Source organism: Engraulis encrasicolus, chromosome 24 (assembly GCF_034702125.1).
Source record: "Engraulis encrasicolus isolate BLACKSEA-1 chromosome 24, IST_EnEncr_1.0, whole genome shotgun sequence".
In the NCBI taxonomy this organism is placed as follows: Eukaryota; Metazoa; Chordata; class Actinopteri; order Clupeiformes; family Engraulidae; genus Engraulis; species Engraulis encrasicolus.
This window is the reverse complement of record NC_085880.1, coordinates 20373703-20389990: the sequence shown is the minus strand read 5'-3', so window position 1 is coordinate 20389990 and position 16288 is coordinate 20373703. Positions and strand designations below refer to the sequence as shown.

General features: G+C 45.2%; 1 protein-coding gene across 5 annotated transcripts in view; it reads left to right on the top strand.

Moving 5' to 3' along the window:
- anapc1 (anaphase promoting complex subunit 1) overlaps window positions 1–16288 on the top strand; it is a 94624-nt gene that overhangs the window by 2924 nt on the left and 75412 nt on the right. For 3 of the 5 annotated variants that reach the window (XM_063191943.1, XM_063191941.1, XM_063191942.1), the window contains exons 5-15: window positions 245–345; window positions 4156–4238; window positions 5188–5261; window positions 5875–6020; window positions 7360–7595; window positions 8930–9139; window positions 9570–9665; window positions 10895–10985; window positions 12512–12577; window positions 13645–13782; window positions 14949–15095. In XM_063191943.1, the coding sequence (XP_063048013.1) occupies window positions 245–345; window positions 4156–4238; window positions 5188–5261; window positions 5875–6020; window positions 7360–7595; window positions 8930–9139; window positions 9570–9665; window positions 10895–10985; window positions 12512–12577; window positions 13645–13782; window positions 14949–15095 (1388 nt within the window). Of the gene's footprint in view, window positions 1–244; window positions 346–4155; window positions 4239–5187; window positions 5262–5874; window positions 6021–7359; window positions 7596–7833; window positions 7879–7961; window positions 8019–8929; window positions 9140–9569; window positions 9666–10894; window positions 10986–12511; window positions 12578–13644; window positions 13783–14948; window positions 15096–16288 lie in introns of those variants that run through there. The other 2 variants (XM_063191945.1, XM_063191944.1) reach the window with 2 other exon arrangements.

Below are 16288 nucleotides of genomic sequence, written 5' to 3'. Positions count from 1 at the left end.
ATGGAATTCTAGCAATATTAGCAGGATTTTTGGGGGCATTAATATTGCTAGATTGCTAAGACAGCAAATGCATCTATCAACCATGCAAGTAAATACTGTTAACCAAACCAATATTAACCAAATTATGGATTTATGTTAGCTGTTAATCTGTGGAGTTCCCGTTTTTATGCCAAGTCCCTTTTGTCCGCAACCCCTTTTTGTCGTAACAGACACTGATATGTTGTTTCTACCCTATCCCTTACAGCTAAAGACATTGTGGAGCATGCGGTGTGCATTGCGCAGGGCACATGTGTGAACGTGCACAGTGTGAGTGGAAAAGACTTCATCGCCCCTCTACCTTTCCAGGTGAGATACTAGCTTCTTATATTCAGCATATTGCAATACATCACACCACATCACATCACATTACACTTACGTAGGGCTACAAAGACAAACCCCAGTAATAGCTTATGTACATCACTCAAAGCATGCAAGCTCACGTGGAAGGCCTACATGCCTTTCAATCAAATCTTATTGCATTCAAAATTGAGAACATTGGTGTCTTTTTGTTGAATCTATTGTTATTTACGTGACAGAACATGTCACTAATGTGGTTGGTACACCCTGACTGATGCACCTGTTGTGTGTGTGTGTGTGTGTGTGTGTGTGTGCGCGTGACCGCGTGCGTGCGTGTGTTGGTATTCCCCTTTGAGGCCTTGTTATGGGCCATGACTCATATCATCATGTTTTTGTGCTAGTGTGGTTGATGCTCCCCAGGACCAGCCCATTTCATTACACCAGGAGTTGGGTAATGGCTAATTTGGCTCATTGACAACTGATTGAGAGCCAGTGCGTGTTGAGGATAGACTAATTGGATATCTCTGTTGCTCCTGTAATGGGGTTTCCACACAAAACAGGCTTTGGCAATGGTTGCCCCTTGTGTTTCCATGGCTGACGTCATGCATCAAGTCAATTAGGTACTGAACTTTAACCCTACTACGTACAGTACTGCACATGCCAAAAATGTCTGCACACCGCACACAGTAACTTACTTCTAAACAACCATTTTTTTTCATTTAAAAAAAACATTTTGGCAATGTTTACATCCATCCAAAATGGTCTGTAGCTGGTAGTAGGTTTGGTATGAGCGTGGAGTATTTTTATGAATATATGAGCTTGGAGCTTGAGCTTTATGTGTGATGTTGTTGTAGTAGTTGTAGTAGCTTTTATTTCTCCCAGTATGGATAATTGTTTTGGAGTAGTAGTACAAGCACGCCCACACAGTTCCACAAAAAGACACATTAAATGTCAGAATAATTTAAATAGATATAAAGGGGAATAAGTGTAGCCCCTTAATGCACGGTGGGCGTACCATCTGAGGCACGCTGTAATAGTAATTGAAAGGTTAATTACCATAGTACTACTCTACTATGACACATCACAGGTCCTTTAGTAATGCACTACGACTCGGTCATTGGCATTCTGGTAACAACAAATTTGTAATACCGTGTTTTAACGGGATAAAGCTAGATTTATGCTTCGCTCGCATATAATCTGCGTCCGTCCGTTTTCTGTCTATGCGAGTCCACGCCCCCTCTCAGAGGCTCTGCGCCCGTCGTCTAGCGCCTCGAAAAAATTCTAACTATCCGTCGGACGGACGCGGAGTACGCAGACAAAAAGGCACTATGATTGGTCGTCTCGCTACTTCCTTGTTCTGTTCTTGTGGCAGGGCAGTGCCAGTAGTTTGCGAGAGCAGAGCTGTATTCTGTTAAAAACTTTATTAATGCCTTGTGTGTAAATGTGTGTAAATACACGAAGCTAAGCTAAGTAACAAACAATGCATCAGTTGAACACTCGTGGCACAATGCCTGCGGTTTTACTACCGTTCCTCCACCGAATGTAAACACACATCGGCAGAATCAACTGTCTTTACATGCTTGCATTTTCTGCTCGTGAAAACAGACTGGGTATGTCAAATAATGATACCACTGCATTGCCTTTGCAATTTGTGTGAAAATACCTAGCTAACCGGGATAGAAAGCAACATTGCTTAATAATGACCGCAGTGCTTACAATGTAGTGAAAGTAGCCTAATCGCGCAATTTCAAATGTGGCTGGCAACGAGACCTCGGACCTCGCAGAGCTCGCAGATGCATGAATACAAAATTGGTTCGTGGCCACTCCCACGCGACTTTTCACGCTCGCAGTTGCTGAAGTCTAATCTGACCTTTAGGAGCATGGAGGTTGTTTTGGTAACACTTTACTTGACGCTGGTGTCATAAGCATGTCATTACGGTGTCATAATAGTGTCATGACACAGTCATAGATAAGTCATACACATTATGTCCTAACTAAGGCCCTATGTTCCAGACGGAGCAAAGAGGATTAAGTCATGTAAGTCAAACATTATGTCCATGTCATAAACATTTTATGACTGTTGACCTTAAGTGACATTCAGTTATGGCAAGGTTGTCTTTGCCATAACCAAATGTTACTTAAGGCCAACAGTCATAAAATGTTTATGACATGGACATAATATTTATGACACATGCATAACTGTGCCATGACACTATTATGACGCTGTAATGACATGCTTATGACACCGGCGTCAAGTTAAAGGGGCATTCCACCGGTGGAGACGTGAATATTGTATTGAAAGTGGGTCATATATATAGTAGAATAGTAGCATACATTTCTAATTTGGTGCCTTCTTGGCCGAGAAAATTCAGAAAATGACTTTTTAGTGCTTGTGGATTTGTGACAACAATCCCCATAATGCACTGCAATGCTCAAGTTCCACAGGCCACACCCAGTTATTTGGGACTCTATGCATCATCCCTCACTCAGCTTGCAGGCAGTGTTGCCAGATTGGGCTGTTTACCGCCCAATTGGGCTGCTTAGGATGGCCGTGTGCGGGTAAAAATGGCATTTAGCAGAAAAACCTGCCCAATTTTAGTCCAGGCAATCTTGTCCTGGTGTTGGGGGGTGGGGTCAATTACCTGCAATACTCATGAACGGCGTGACGTTTTCCATGTGCGTTACGCCCATTTGTGGGGGAAAACAACACATGCAAGTCAATTGGTGATGTTGGGGATTAATAAACGAAAGATACGGACCTGTAGACTAGCGTTGTTCACGCGCAACATGCCGAAAACGTGTTGCGTTGCCGGTTGTTCAAATAATATAGCCAAACAGCCGTGGCTGAAGCATGGAATGTATTCATTTAGGCTAGCCAATGTAGCATGTAAGTCAATGAGACATTCGGTTTGTTTTCACCCATAAAGGGGCGTAACGCAAATTTAAGAGCAAAGTACCCGGATGGCCGTTCATGAGTATGAGATGAGACCAATTTAGCCAAACCAAGTGGGATCACCTGTGAATGTCAAGTCTTGAAATGTGTGTCTCTCTCTTGCTATCATTTGACTCTGAAGAAGGTGTAGCAACACCAAAACGTTGGTCGGGTGTGTGCACAAAATAAAGTCTTGAAAACTAAGCTGCAGTGTGCTCCAGCTTCTCCTTTCCAGCTATGCCAGTGACTTACTGGCAGTGTTGCCAGATGAGGCTGATGATTTCCAGCCCAAAAAATGCTCAAAACCTGCCTAGAAGCAATAAACCCCGTCCAATTGTATTGATGTCTATGGGGAAGATTGGGCGAGTTGTCCTGCAAAATGCCATTTTTACCCGCAGAAGGCCATCCCAAGCAGCCCAATTGGGCGGGAAACAGCCCAATCTGGCAACACTGCTCACTGGAGCCTCATTGCCAGTGATTTCAAAAGCACTGGGACACTGATCTGTGATAGGTCTGTTAGAGCATTAGGTCCAACCCCCTATGGGCAGGGTTGAAAGGGTGGGGAAAAAGGCTTGTAGTCTCAACAGAAATCCACCTCTCTTTCACTTCCTCCGTCAATGATGCAAAATGACGATTTTTACATCATTGACGGAGGAAGTGTTAACAGATGAATGTGGATTTCTCCTATCTCAGGGGGAATTGAGAGATTTTTGCAAGACCATTCAAAAGTATGACTGGGTGTCTAGCAATGGAAAGCCTAATGCAAAATGGGTGGAGTGTCCCTTTAAGTGTTACCGTTGTTTTGAATCGGTCTGGTGAGGTCTGTGTAATGACTGCTCCATGTTGTTGTATCGATCCCCTTTCTCTGTCCCTCCCTCTGCCTGCAGGTGTCTGCTCTGTGGTCCACCACGTTTGGCCTTCTACTGGAGCGGAAAAACTTGACCTCCGACGCTCCCCTCAGTCCCCCAGGGTACGGATACCACATACAACAGAATAAATGATCACCCAGTTATTTAAGACATCGTTTAATACTAGAGTGTGAAGAGAGAGGGTCTGAGGCATTCTGGAGTCCGTTAAAAGTCCTTTATTGAGATATGGACATCAGAGTGCCTCGGACCGTCTCTCTTCACACTCAAGTTTTGCCTTTTGGTCACCGATGAGCACCTGAAGAGCTTTATTACACCTACCCCACAGACGCAACTTATTCTCTGCCTCTCTCTCTCTCTCTCTCTCTCTCTACAAGTCATTGTTTAAAACTACTCTGATGAAGTGACATTGTTTACTTGAATTTAAAACATTTAGTTAGACTTGTTAATGAAGTGAGTCGCAGACGTCGGGGTGGTGCAACCACAACTAATGACTAATAATTATTTTTTTCAAGTTTGTTTTTACTGGATTAGCTGAGAAGCATATTTATTGCTTGTAAATTAATTGCACTGGAAAGAACATTTATTTAAATGTATTACTAAATTTGTAATTAATGGACATGAGAATTGTGGTTGTACCACCTGACATCTGCTACTAAAAATGTCCCATCTGTCAGTGTTTCTTTAGTTGTCTATGGGCTTTTATGTACGGTGTTGAATGTAAAGTTGTAGATGAGCATAACTGCTGAGGCTTATGTGACAAAATCCTGTAATGGTGTTAGTGATATTATCTGGGTTTTACTACTTATTATTAATTATTAAGTTCAACAGTTGAAATTCAGAATGCAAGGTGTATTGTTTTAAGAGACGAATGCCCCAAGGCCTTCCCATGTCTCTCTTAGTCAGTCAGTCTCTCAGTCAGTCACTCAGTCACTCAGTCAGTCAGTCACTCGCTCAGTCACTCAGTCACTCAGTCAGTCAGTCAGTCAGTCAGTCAGTAACAGTAACATTGGACAATTTCATTCTTGAGGTGTGTTGTTGTGTTGTTGGCAGAGAGCCTCTCCCCACCCTCTTCAGCATGATGCACCCCTTGGATGAGATCGCACCTCTGGTCTGCAGATCCACAGGTATGAAACGCACGTGCACGCACACGCGCACACACACACACATACACACACACACACTATTGAAAATTGAATTGATTGATTCTGGAAGAAACTCCTTGTGGACCGTCTCGTTCTTTATCAATCATACCTGATAGTACTATCTGCTTGGTCAGTATTTGAGTATGTGATCTTCAGGCACCCTGAGAGTTTTCTCTCCCTGTGTGTACTAGCAGCTTGCCCAGTGTTTGACGGCACAACTCTGATGTGTGTGTGTGTCTGTCTGTCTGTCTGTCTGTCTGTCTGTCTGTCTGTCTGTCTGTCTGTCTGTCTGTCTGTCTGTCTGTGTCTGTCTTTTGTGAGTATCTACTAACTAGACTAATGTTTGAGCTGACCTAGCCCCAGGCCAGACTCTTGACATGATGTGTGTGTATGGGTGTACAAAAAAACCACCAACTAACCCCTCTTTACATATGCACTTGTTGTTCTGTATATTTCCTGTGCACTTTGTATTTGCTAGTGATGTTGGCTATGATTATGTCCTCTTTTGAAAGTCGCTTTGGTGATAAAGCGTCTGCCAAACGCTGTGTAATGTGTGTGTGTGTGTGTGTGTGTGTGTGTGTCTTTGTGTCGTCAGCCCTGTTGGACATCCCCCGTATCCAGTATGTGTCCGACAGCACCATGCGGGTGGTGTTCGCCTCCTGCAGCCCCTCCATCATCATGACCTACGACACCGTGCAGTGCATGCACACCGTCTGGCTGCTGCGCAAAGTCACCGTCGAGGTAGGAGCTGCCCCCTCTCTCTCCCTCTGTTGCACTTTTTAAAATATTTTTATGCCTTTTTTAAAAAAGATATTTTTAGGGCTTTTTTGACTATTTCGGGTATGACAATAAAGCGTGACAGGAAGTGAGTGTGGAGAGAGAGATGGGGTGGGGTTGGGAAATGACCCAGGCCAGACTCGAACCTGGGTGACTCTGGGTATGCAAGCCTATATTTGGGGGCTTTTGGGCTTTTTCACCTTTATTAACCTGACAGAAGGACAGTGAGCGAGACACAACAGGAAATGAGAGACGGGGAAGGATTGGGTCAGCGAAGGATCTCGTTGGGTCAGAATCGAACCTGGGTTGCCGGCGTAATGGTAGAGCGTCTGAGCTCACTGAGCCACTGTGCCCCCACTGTGTGTTTTAGGACTGTTTTGTTTCTTATTGGACAGGACAGTTTGAGAGAAGACAGGAAAGTAACTGGACAGAGGGACAGGGGAGGATTGTGAGACAACGTTTGGGTCAGAATCGAACCGGGCTCTCAGGTGTAATAGTCCCGTGCCCTGGTTGTTTGAGCCAAGGCCGGGCCCCCGTGGTGGTGCACGTATCTAATATCCATTATCTCTCTGCTGCTCTTCGCATGTGTTTGTCATTTTTCTTCAACTGTTCTTTTGCTGTTCTTCTCTTTCTGTCGCATTCTGTCTTTCAACAGCTCGGTCTCTGTCTTATCGTCGGCCAGTCTCTCGCTTTCTGTCAGCATTACCTGCCCATTATGTCTCTGTCTTATCTCTTTTCCATTCCTTTTCTCTTTCATCTGCCTCTTACATTTTTTTTTGTCCTCTCTGTGTGCCTGCACATCCTCTCGGTCTTGCCTATCCATCTTGCTCCTTTTGAATTGATGGCTACTGTGCAGTCCCACAACTCATGCATAGATGTTGTCTCTCTAATGTTGACTGGACTCTGTGACCTGTACGATGTGTGTTTACATTTATTTTTTTTACCATCATTACAAATTACGTTGCAATATCTGACATTTCAAATTAGTTAGAAATGACCATACCTTTTGAAATTGATTTTGATAATTAAAAAGTGCTTTTTTGCCTTTATTGTGGATATGACAGGAAGAGCGAGTGTGTGTGTGTGTGTGTGTGTGTGTGTGTGTGTGTGTGTGTGTGTGTGTGTGTGTGTGTGTGTGTGAGATTGTTCCGTGCTTTATGCCTGGTATTTACAATGTAACTTGTACCCGATACCATAAACTACATGGTGAATAAGTGAATATATCATACATTACCCATTTTGCCAACCCTTTGGCCTCTGCCTTTTCATTTTTAACCCTTTGTGTGTACGGTATGTCCCTCAGGAACAGTCGGTGCTGCTGAAGTGCCCGGAGCCGGGGCCTGGCACGGGTGCGGCCAGCTTCCTGGGCTCTCGGCTGCGTAACGTGTCTCGCCTGGACTCTCCCGCCTCTCCGCTGCAGTGCCCCGCGTTCCACAACACCAGCCGCCTGGGAGCCTCGCCCAGCCTGCACCCCCACCCCCGCTCACACTCTAACCACTCCGCACACTCGCCTGGCATCTCCAGCATGGCAGCACTCAGGTCAGTACCCTCTAGCCTGTACCCACACACACACACACACACACACACACCACACACACACCCCGCACACACCCCTCACACACACTCTAACCACTCTGCACACTCGCCTGGCATCTCCAGCATGGCGGCACTCAGGTCAGTAGCCTCTAGCCTGTACCCACACACACACACACACACACACACACACACACACACACACACACACACACCCCGCACACACCCCTCACACACACTCTAACCACTCTGCACACTCGCCTGGCATCTCCAGCATGGCAGCACTCAGGTCAGTAGCCTCTAGCCTGTACCCACACACACACACACACACACACACACACACACACACACACACCCCGCACACACCCCTCACACACACTCTAACCACTCCGCACACTCGCCTGGCATCTCCAGCATGGCAGCACTCAGGTCAGTACCCTCTAGCCTGTACCCACACAATACCCTCAATACCCACTCAATACCCATTCTGTACCCCCACACACACTCTAACCACTCCACTCACACACAAACGCACACAATCGGTACCCTGAAGCCTGTACCCCACGCGCACACGCACACGCACACGCACACGCACACACGCACACGCACACACGCACACACACACACACACAAGGTACCCTGCAGCCTGTACCACACATGCACACACACAGTACCCTGCAGCCTGTAACCCACCCCCCCCCCCACACACACACACACACACACCCACACACACATACACACACTCAGTACCCTGCAGCCTGTACCACACACACTCAGTACCCTGCAGCCTGTACCACACACACACACACACACACACACACACACACACACACACACACACACACACACACACACACACACACACACACACACACACACACACAATCACACACTCAATACCCTCCAGCCTGTACCACACACACACTCAATACCCTCCAGCATGTCCTCCTCCCTCCCCCCACACACACTCACTACCCTCCAGTCTGTACCCCACACACACTCAATATCCTGCAACCTGCACCCCTGTACACACACACACACGCAATACCGACTGACCAACATAGTACAACAAAGTCAAGTTTTGCATGTGTCTACAAAGCATTCTCTCTGTCTCTGTGTTTATATCCGGTCCCATAACCCTGGCATAGCTGTGCCACAGCTGTACAGTGGCTAGTGCTTAATTTCTATGCATGTGAGACATAAAGCTCCTTGTATCGTTGCTGTATATAGAGTAGTCGTGTTTTGTATCTGGCTAATAAGCACTTTCTCTCTCTCTCTCTCTCTCTCTCTCTCTCTCTCTCTCTCTCTCTCTCTCTCTCTCTCTCTCTCTCTCTGTCCAGCCGGTCCCATAACCCTGGCATAGCGGCTCCGTCGTTCTGCAGTGGCCAGCGTTTCAACACGTCGCTGTACTCCCCGTCGCCGCGCGGCCACAGCCTTCTGGCCTCCCCCAACAGCACCATGAACGAAACGGCCCCACCTCCCGAGAACGAGCTCATCATCCCCGACCTGTGCCTCGAGCAGCTGTGGGCAGAGGCCTCCGCCTCACACAGGTCTGGCACACACACACACACACACACACACACACACACACACACACACACACACACACACACACACACACACACACACACACACACACACACACACACACACACACACACACACACACACACACTATACATAGTTTAGGTCTTTGTCGCACACACATACTATACTATGCTATACTACTATATATACCGGTAGTTCAGGTCTGTGTCAGTCACACACACATGCCACACTCACTTTATATACTTAAATTACTATATACTTTTCACCTTGTTCCCTCATTATCTGTATTTTTGGCTGCTTTTGGCAATGGAAATCTATGTCATGCCAAGCTTGAATAAAATCATATCAGCAACAATGACAAGGCCTTTGTCGGGGATGGGATGTGTGTTTAAGTCTGCTTTTACATTGATTCTCACTGCTTTTCTCTGCTAGGGACATGAGTTGCCAGGCCTCCAAAGTGTTCATCACCTCAGACCTGTGTGAGAACAGATACCTGTGCTTCCTCGTCGAGTCCCACCAGGAGCTCAGGTGAGTGGTCATGTGGTAGCCTGATTATCATCGACTTTCAAATCTTTTCGAGACTTCCTTGGTTTGCTACTGGTTGTTTGCTCTCCTGACAAAGTGGGAGGAGTTCCCGATTTTTCTGGAGCTCAGAAACGATATTTGTATTGCTCTTGGCCTGACTTGAAGCAAAGCTGAAGATGTTGCGTCACTAGGAGGGCGCGGCCTGGCTATTCATGTGGTATTCCCCCCTCAGGCCCTTCCTTCCTCTTCATTGGAGAGACTATTGACAATAATACTGCGTTTGATTTATATGGGCTTTTGTAAAAATACAAAATAAATAAATGAAAATTAAAAAAAACGTAGAGGAGTATTCGCAATGTTGTTTTTCAGTTGTATTCCAAACCAATCTCACGCACATCCAAAAACACTGGTTTCAGGTGTAGGTTCAAAAAAGTTAAGTCAATAGGTAATGAAAATTCATAGCTTTATAAAATAACTTGGATACGACTGTCCTCAAATCAAATTGAGGAAGAAGAAATCCGCACTCACAAACTGCGTCTCATTATTTATTTATATTACCACCATGTCCAAAAAGCAAACGCGTTTCGGCTAACAAGCCTTCATCAGTGCGTGGTACCAAAACAAATCAAATCAAATTGAACACTTAAGTTGGACTCTTAATTAAAAATGCAAAAAGAGTAAATGAAAATAATCTGAGTAATATGCATTAAATGTTGGTATTTATCTTTGTGTACCACTGACATGACATGTTGCAATGTATACATTTTAATTTAATTTTAAATCTACACTGTACATATGTATATATGGAGAAAATGCACTGGTATATCACTCTATGTTGGCTTGTGAATATGTAAATATGTGATAGAAAGTCCAGATATCGCAGATATTTTCTGTCATGCTCATGTGATGTGGAAATTGTAATGTAAGGGTCAGCTGCACAATCAACGTCTTTAGTCTGAGGAAGGGCCAGGGTGGCTCGAAAAGTCACAAAATAAAATGGTTTAAATGGGAGCTCACCGATGTGCGTTTTTTTCCATTACTTATTTCAGTTGTATTGCCTCGCCTCTTTCCCCCTCCAATGGTCATCCTAGTACCCCCAAAGGTCATTTGGCCAGTTAATGTCCTAATGGTATAAAAGACTGCATGACTTGATTTAGTTTTGAAGTTAGCGACTGTGCTCCTTGAGAGATGCTTCACCTCCCCAGTCTTGCTTTTGCCTCCCTGTGCTGTAGATGTGTGAAGTTCTTGGAGAGTAACCATTCGTCCCAGCTGCTCTTCGCATCCCTCTCCACCATACCAGCCAAGGACGCAGCACCCCTAGAGGTAAGGAGTAGACGGGAATTAATGCACTTCTATTTACTGTATTTGGAAATAAAGGTGAAATGTCCGCACACTTGCTCCCGTTTTTCTTTTTGTTTTATGATCATACTGAATGTTGTTAATGCGCAATGTAGAATACAATTATAGCAATAGTGTGTAAAAATATTTACATACAGTACATGAATTCAGCAATTTGTGAACATGCACGATGAGAGGAGTACCTCTTCCACCTTTTAACTTTTAACATGCCCAGTAATGCCGACACTGTTCTGACTTGCCCAGTAAAGCTTTGTGTACACCAGACATTACCTAAGAAATTACATAAGTAGCTGAGGTTGATGAATACATTTTGTCATGAATTTGTTGTATTCGCTCTGGATGTGACACTGACATGTTTGATTTAGCGAACTACATAGTAGCTCTGGCTTGGGACAGCCTGGGACATTCAGAGATATGAACATTCCAATTGGTTTTCACTGAACCGCGTCATAGGTCATTACCATAATATTAGGTGACTTTTAATCGTTGAAATTCGTTCTGGTCGCTCAGGCCGTTTAGCTTCTGGCGAATTCGCTTTGGTCGCTGTATTCGCCGACCCTCCATGATAAGTTCTCCCGTGGCATTGGTGCACTCAGCAGTTGTGTAGTCCTACTAATGGAGCGTAGTGATGGTGAACAGGCTAATATGGATGACTCATCTCTGTGCCATACCTATTAGCCTCTGTTTCATCACTCTATACTGTGTGGCATGTGTCTCATCTCTGTGCTATACCTATTAGTCTCTGTTTCATCACTCTATACTGTGTGCCGTGTGTGTCAGTATGTGTTCGTGTGGTTGGGAGTGCTTCGGTGGTGGTTATGGTCAGGGGATTTCCTCCAGTCTAATAAGAGTTGATTTATTATGACACACAGACACACACCATGCCATGCATACAGTACATCTTCATTTTTGGCATATACTGGTACTCTCTGAAATATTTTGTACATCTATGTGAGGGCAAACGCAAATGACTTCTTTGAATCCACTTAAATCACCTTTCAGTTAAATGTTAAAGGGACACTGTGTGAGATTTTTGGTTGTTTATTTCCAGAATTCATGCTGCCCATTCACTAATGTTACCTTTTTCATGAATACTTACCACCAATAAATTATTCATTATGACTGGAAAAAATGCACTTTTCATACATGAAAAGGGGGATCTTCTCCATGGTCCGCCATTTTGAATGTCCAAAAATAACAATTTTTAGCTGCAAAAATGACTGGACTTGGACCATACCAGAAAGTATTTGTTTAATACTTAGTAAACTTTCATGTAAAGATCAAATTTGGCAATAGGCAGCCCAATTTCAATAAGCAGCATAGTTGCAGTACCTTTTTGACCATTTCCTGCACAGTGTCCCTTTTAATGAAATTTAAAAACAATGAAATTCATATAATATGAAGACGTCTTTGTAGATTTGTTCTCTGCCTGCCTCCCCATCACCATGTGGTTGTCAAGGTGATGAATTTGTTTCTACTCCTCTCCTCAGGACCGAGGCTGCATGCTCGTCCTGGAGGCCAACGGCAGTGTGGTCTTGTACACCGGAATAACCAGGGTAAGCAACTCGCATCAACAAACTATACTATTGCACTGACTCATGCTACTAGAATAAACAATACCATCGGACTATACCATGCTATTGAACTTAACTGGTGGTTCTCAAGCTTTTTTGAACAAATGCCTCCTTCACATTGAGCCTCCCAATGTCCCTCTAATAGACTAATGTCCCCCAATTGCAACTAAGTAGCGCTCCTTCTCAGCTGTATCCTTCTGTATCCCCCATTTTTTCCATGTAAGTTGCATGGCAAAGTTGTATTACAACAAAAGGCAGTATCTGGTGCACGGTGCCCAATCGTCTATTTTCCTTTGTTCATCTGTATTTTCTGAGCTACTTGACATGAAGTCTGGCCCAAGCAATTTACCCAGTTCATGGATCACATTCCTTTGGACGGTAATTCTGTTAGCATGCGTCAACCTAATTGCAGTCAATACTGTTGATTACACTGCTGCTGTTGATTGCAAGTCAGGTGTGTGCGTGTGTGCGTGCGTGCGTGTAGATGGCACTTGTGCTTCTGGTTGCAAACGTACCTGTATGTGTCCTATGTCTTTTTGTCACCCATCCTTTAAAATTATTTCACCTCATGTTGTGTTTGTGTGCAGGTGAGCAAGATGTTTGTGCTGGGGTGCTTCCGTTGCTAATTAAATAATCTTGTGTGTGTACATATGCGTGCGTGCATGCGTGTGTGCATATGCGTGCGTGCGTGCGTGCGCAGGTGACCAAGGTTTTTGTGTCCGTTGCTAGTAAAATCATTGTGTGTGTGTGTGTGTGTGTCTGTGTGTGTGTCTGTTTGTGTGTCTGTGTGTGTGTCTGTGTGTCTGTGTCTGTGTGTCTGTGTCTGTGTGCAAGCACATGTAGGTGAACAAGATGTTTGTGTCCGTTGCTAGTAAAATCATCTTGTGTGCGTGTGCTTGCGTTTGCTTGTGTGTGTGTGTGTGTGTGTGTGTGTGTGTGTGTGTGCATGCACATGTAGGTGAACAAGATGTTTGTGTCCTTTGCTAATAAAATCAACTTGTGTGTGTGCATGTGTGCGTGCGTGTGCATTTGTGTGTGTATGTGTGTAGGTGAGCAAGGTGTTTGTGCCGGGCCTGCTGTCCCCGTCTCTGAACGTGCCCGGCTGCCTGCCCCAGAGATGCAGCTCGGTGGCCAGTGTCAGTACTCCTGCCAAGCCCTTCCTCAAACACCTGGCACACCTGGAAGAGGTAACACACAGCCGCGTGTGTGTGTGTGCGTGTGCGTGCGCGTGCGCGCGTGTGTGTGTGTGTGTGCGTGTGCGTGCGCGTGCGCGCGTGTGTGTGTGTACGCGCGCATGTGTGTGTGTGGAGACAGACGGACAGAGAGACAATATCACATAATGTAATACCATAAAGCAGGGGTGGGGAACTTTTTTCATTCCAGGGGCCACTTTCCCCCTGGCCTATATTGAAGACAGCCACCTTTACAACAGACCCCACCTTCACTAGGTCCCCTGAAAACATAACTTAATTCTATTGCAACTGTAATTTCATAATGTCATATTTCATGTGAAGCTGCATGACATTAAAATTATGTTGGAGGCCGGAAAAGACGGCCTTAAACGGCTATAAATGGCCCTAGATATGTGGCTTTTGTAAAGTAAATACCATCGTCATCAATCTATATTTTAAAAAATAGGAAATGCACTCTCTATTAAATAAAAGGACAAATCATCATATTTGATGCATGGTGGTTGTTCAAAAGATTATGCAACATGGTCATCAAATGTAAATGTAAATGCACAGTTAACCTTTTTAAAAGGAAATGCCATAACTGGTAGTTTGTTTGAACCTGTAAAGGCATCCATGCTTATTGGCTACTGTGTAATTCCCTGGCCCCCCCACGGGTTAAGGCCCTAGTCTGCGCCTGTGCAGTGTGCCAGCCAGGTCAATTGTATGTCTGGCTGGAGGGCCTCTGAATCTGATCTCTTTTTGAGATCTGGTCTTTTTTCTTTCTGTGTGTCTGTGTCTCTCTCGCTCTCGCTCTCGCTCTCGCTCTCTCTCTTGCTCTCTCTCTTGCTCTCTCTCTTGCTCTCGCTCTTGCTCTCGCTCTCGCTCTTGCTCTCTCTCTCTCTCTCTCTCTCTCTCTCTCTCTCTCTCTCTCTCTCTCTCTCTCTCTCTCTCTCTCTGGTTTCTGTTTTTCTCTGTCTGTTCCCCTCTCTCCCTCTCTTGCGATCTCTCACACACACTCTTTCTGTTTCTCTTTCTCTGTACCTTTCTGGGTTCTGTCTCTGTCCTGTCTGTCTGTCTCTCTCTGTCTGTCTATCTGTCTGTCTGTCTCTGTCTGTCTGTCGGTCTGTCTGTCTTTGTGTGTGTCTCTCTCTCTCCTCCTCCCTCTATTTGGCCATGTGCAGCATATGGGCGTGATGCCCTCCCCAGTGTCGGATGGCCAGGGTTCGGCTAAGCACCACGACGCCTCCTGGATGGACGACTGCATCTTCCAGCAGGCAGTGCCCCACATCCACACGCTGAGAGATGCCGTCAGCAGCAGAGTCACGCTGGTAAGACATGATGAGAGAGAGAGAGAGAGAGATAGAGAGATACAGAGAGAGAGAGAGATAGAGATAGAGAGAGAGAGCTTTTGCTTGTATTTGAGAGATATGGCAGTGTGTATGGTAAATGTGTGTGTGTATATGTACCTCTGTACCCCTACTGTTGTATAAGAGGGAGAGTTGACTGTGTGTGTGTATGTCCATGTCTCTAGCATTGAGAGCGAAAGAGGTGTGTGTGTGTCCATGTCTGTAGCTTTGTTTGAGAGCCAAAGAGTGTGTGTGTGTGTGGGTGCGTGCATGCGTGCATGCATGCATGCGTGCGGAGGTATTGTGAGGATCCACTCAGGTCACTGTAGGTAATAATTTCCCCCGTTGTGAGTTTTATTGTTGTTGGTACTTTAGGGTTGACATTTCTGGGGAAGTGAAGGGACATCAAATGGCGAGTGGGGAGGCGGGGCAATGCGATTTTCCCATCAGAGAGAGCAGCATGAAGGATTGTCAGCGCGCTAGCTGACGAGGTTCAATAAAACTCCTGCCCCCTGCTCTGTAGCAGCTACCTTAAGGCACACACATTTGTCAACATCACTTAGGCTTGTTTTCCTGCGGGAAAACTTTCAATCCTAAAACTTTGCCCCAAGCCATTTTCTTTCCTTCAGTGTCCCAAAGCTCTACCATGAGAGGTTTGAAAGAAAGCCTTGTGACATGTTTTCACTGGAGACATTAATGCCTTCGCTCACCAGATGCTTTCGAGTCTAGATGTGCCTCTAAGCTCTGCTACTTTTGCTCCCCAGAACAAAGGCATGGAAAACGACATGGAGTAGATGTTGTCTCTGGCCACCCTGTGTCTTATCAAGATCTATAAAGAAAGGCACTCTGCTACAAGTTTATGAACTACTACTGATGGGTAGTTGCAGCCTAGGGATTAGGAAGTTGGTCTTTCAACGAAGGGGTTGTAGGCTCGAATCCCACCTGACCTCTACCTCTACACCTCCATCCATGGCTGAAGTGCCCTTGAGCAAGGCACCTAACCCCACAGTGCTCCAGGGACCTTAACCAATACCTTGAAAAATAATAACTCTAAGTCGCTTTGGATAAAAGCATCAGCTAAGTGTAGTGTAGTTTAATGTAATGTAATGTAATGTAATGTGACTCTTGAAAGTGTTGCTTTAACCTCCCAAATGGCTGCTGGTTCACTATGGTTG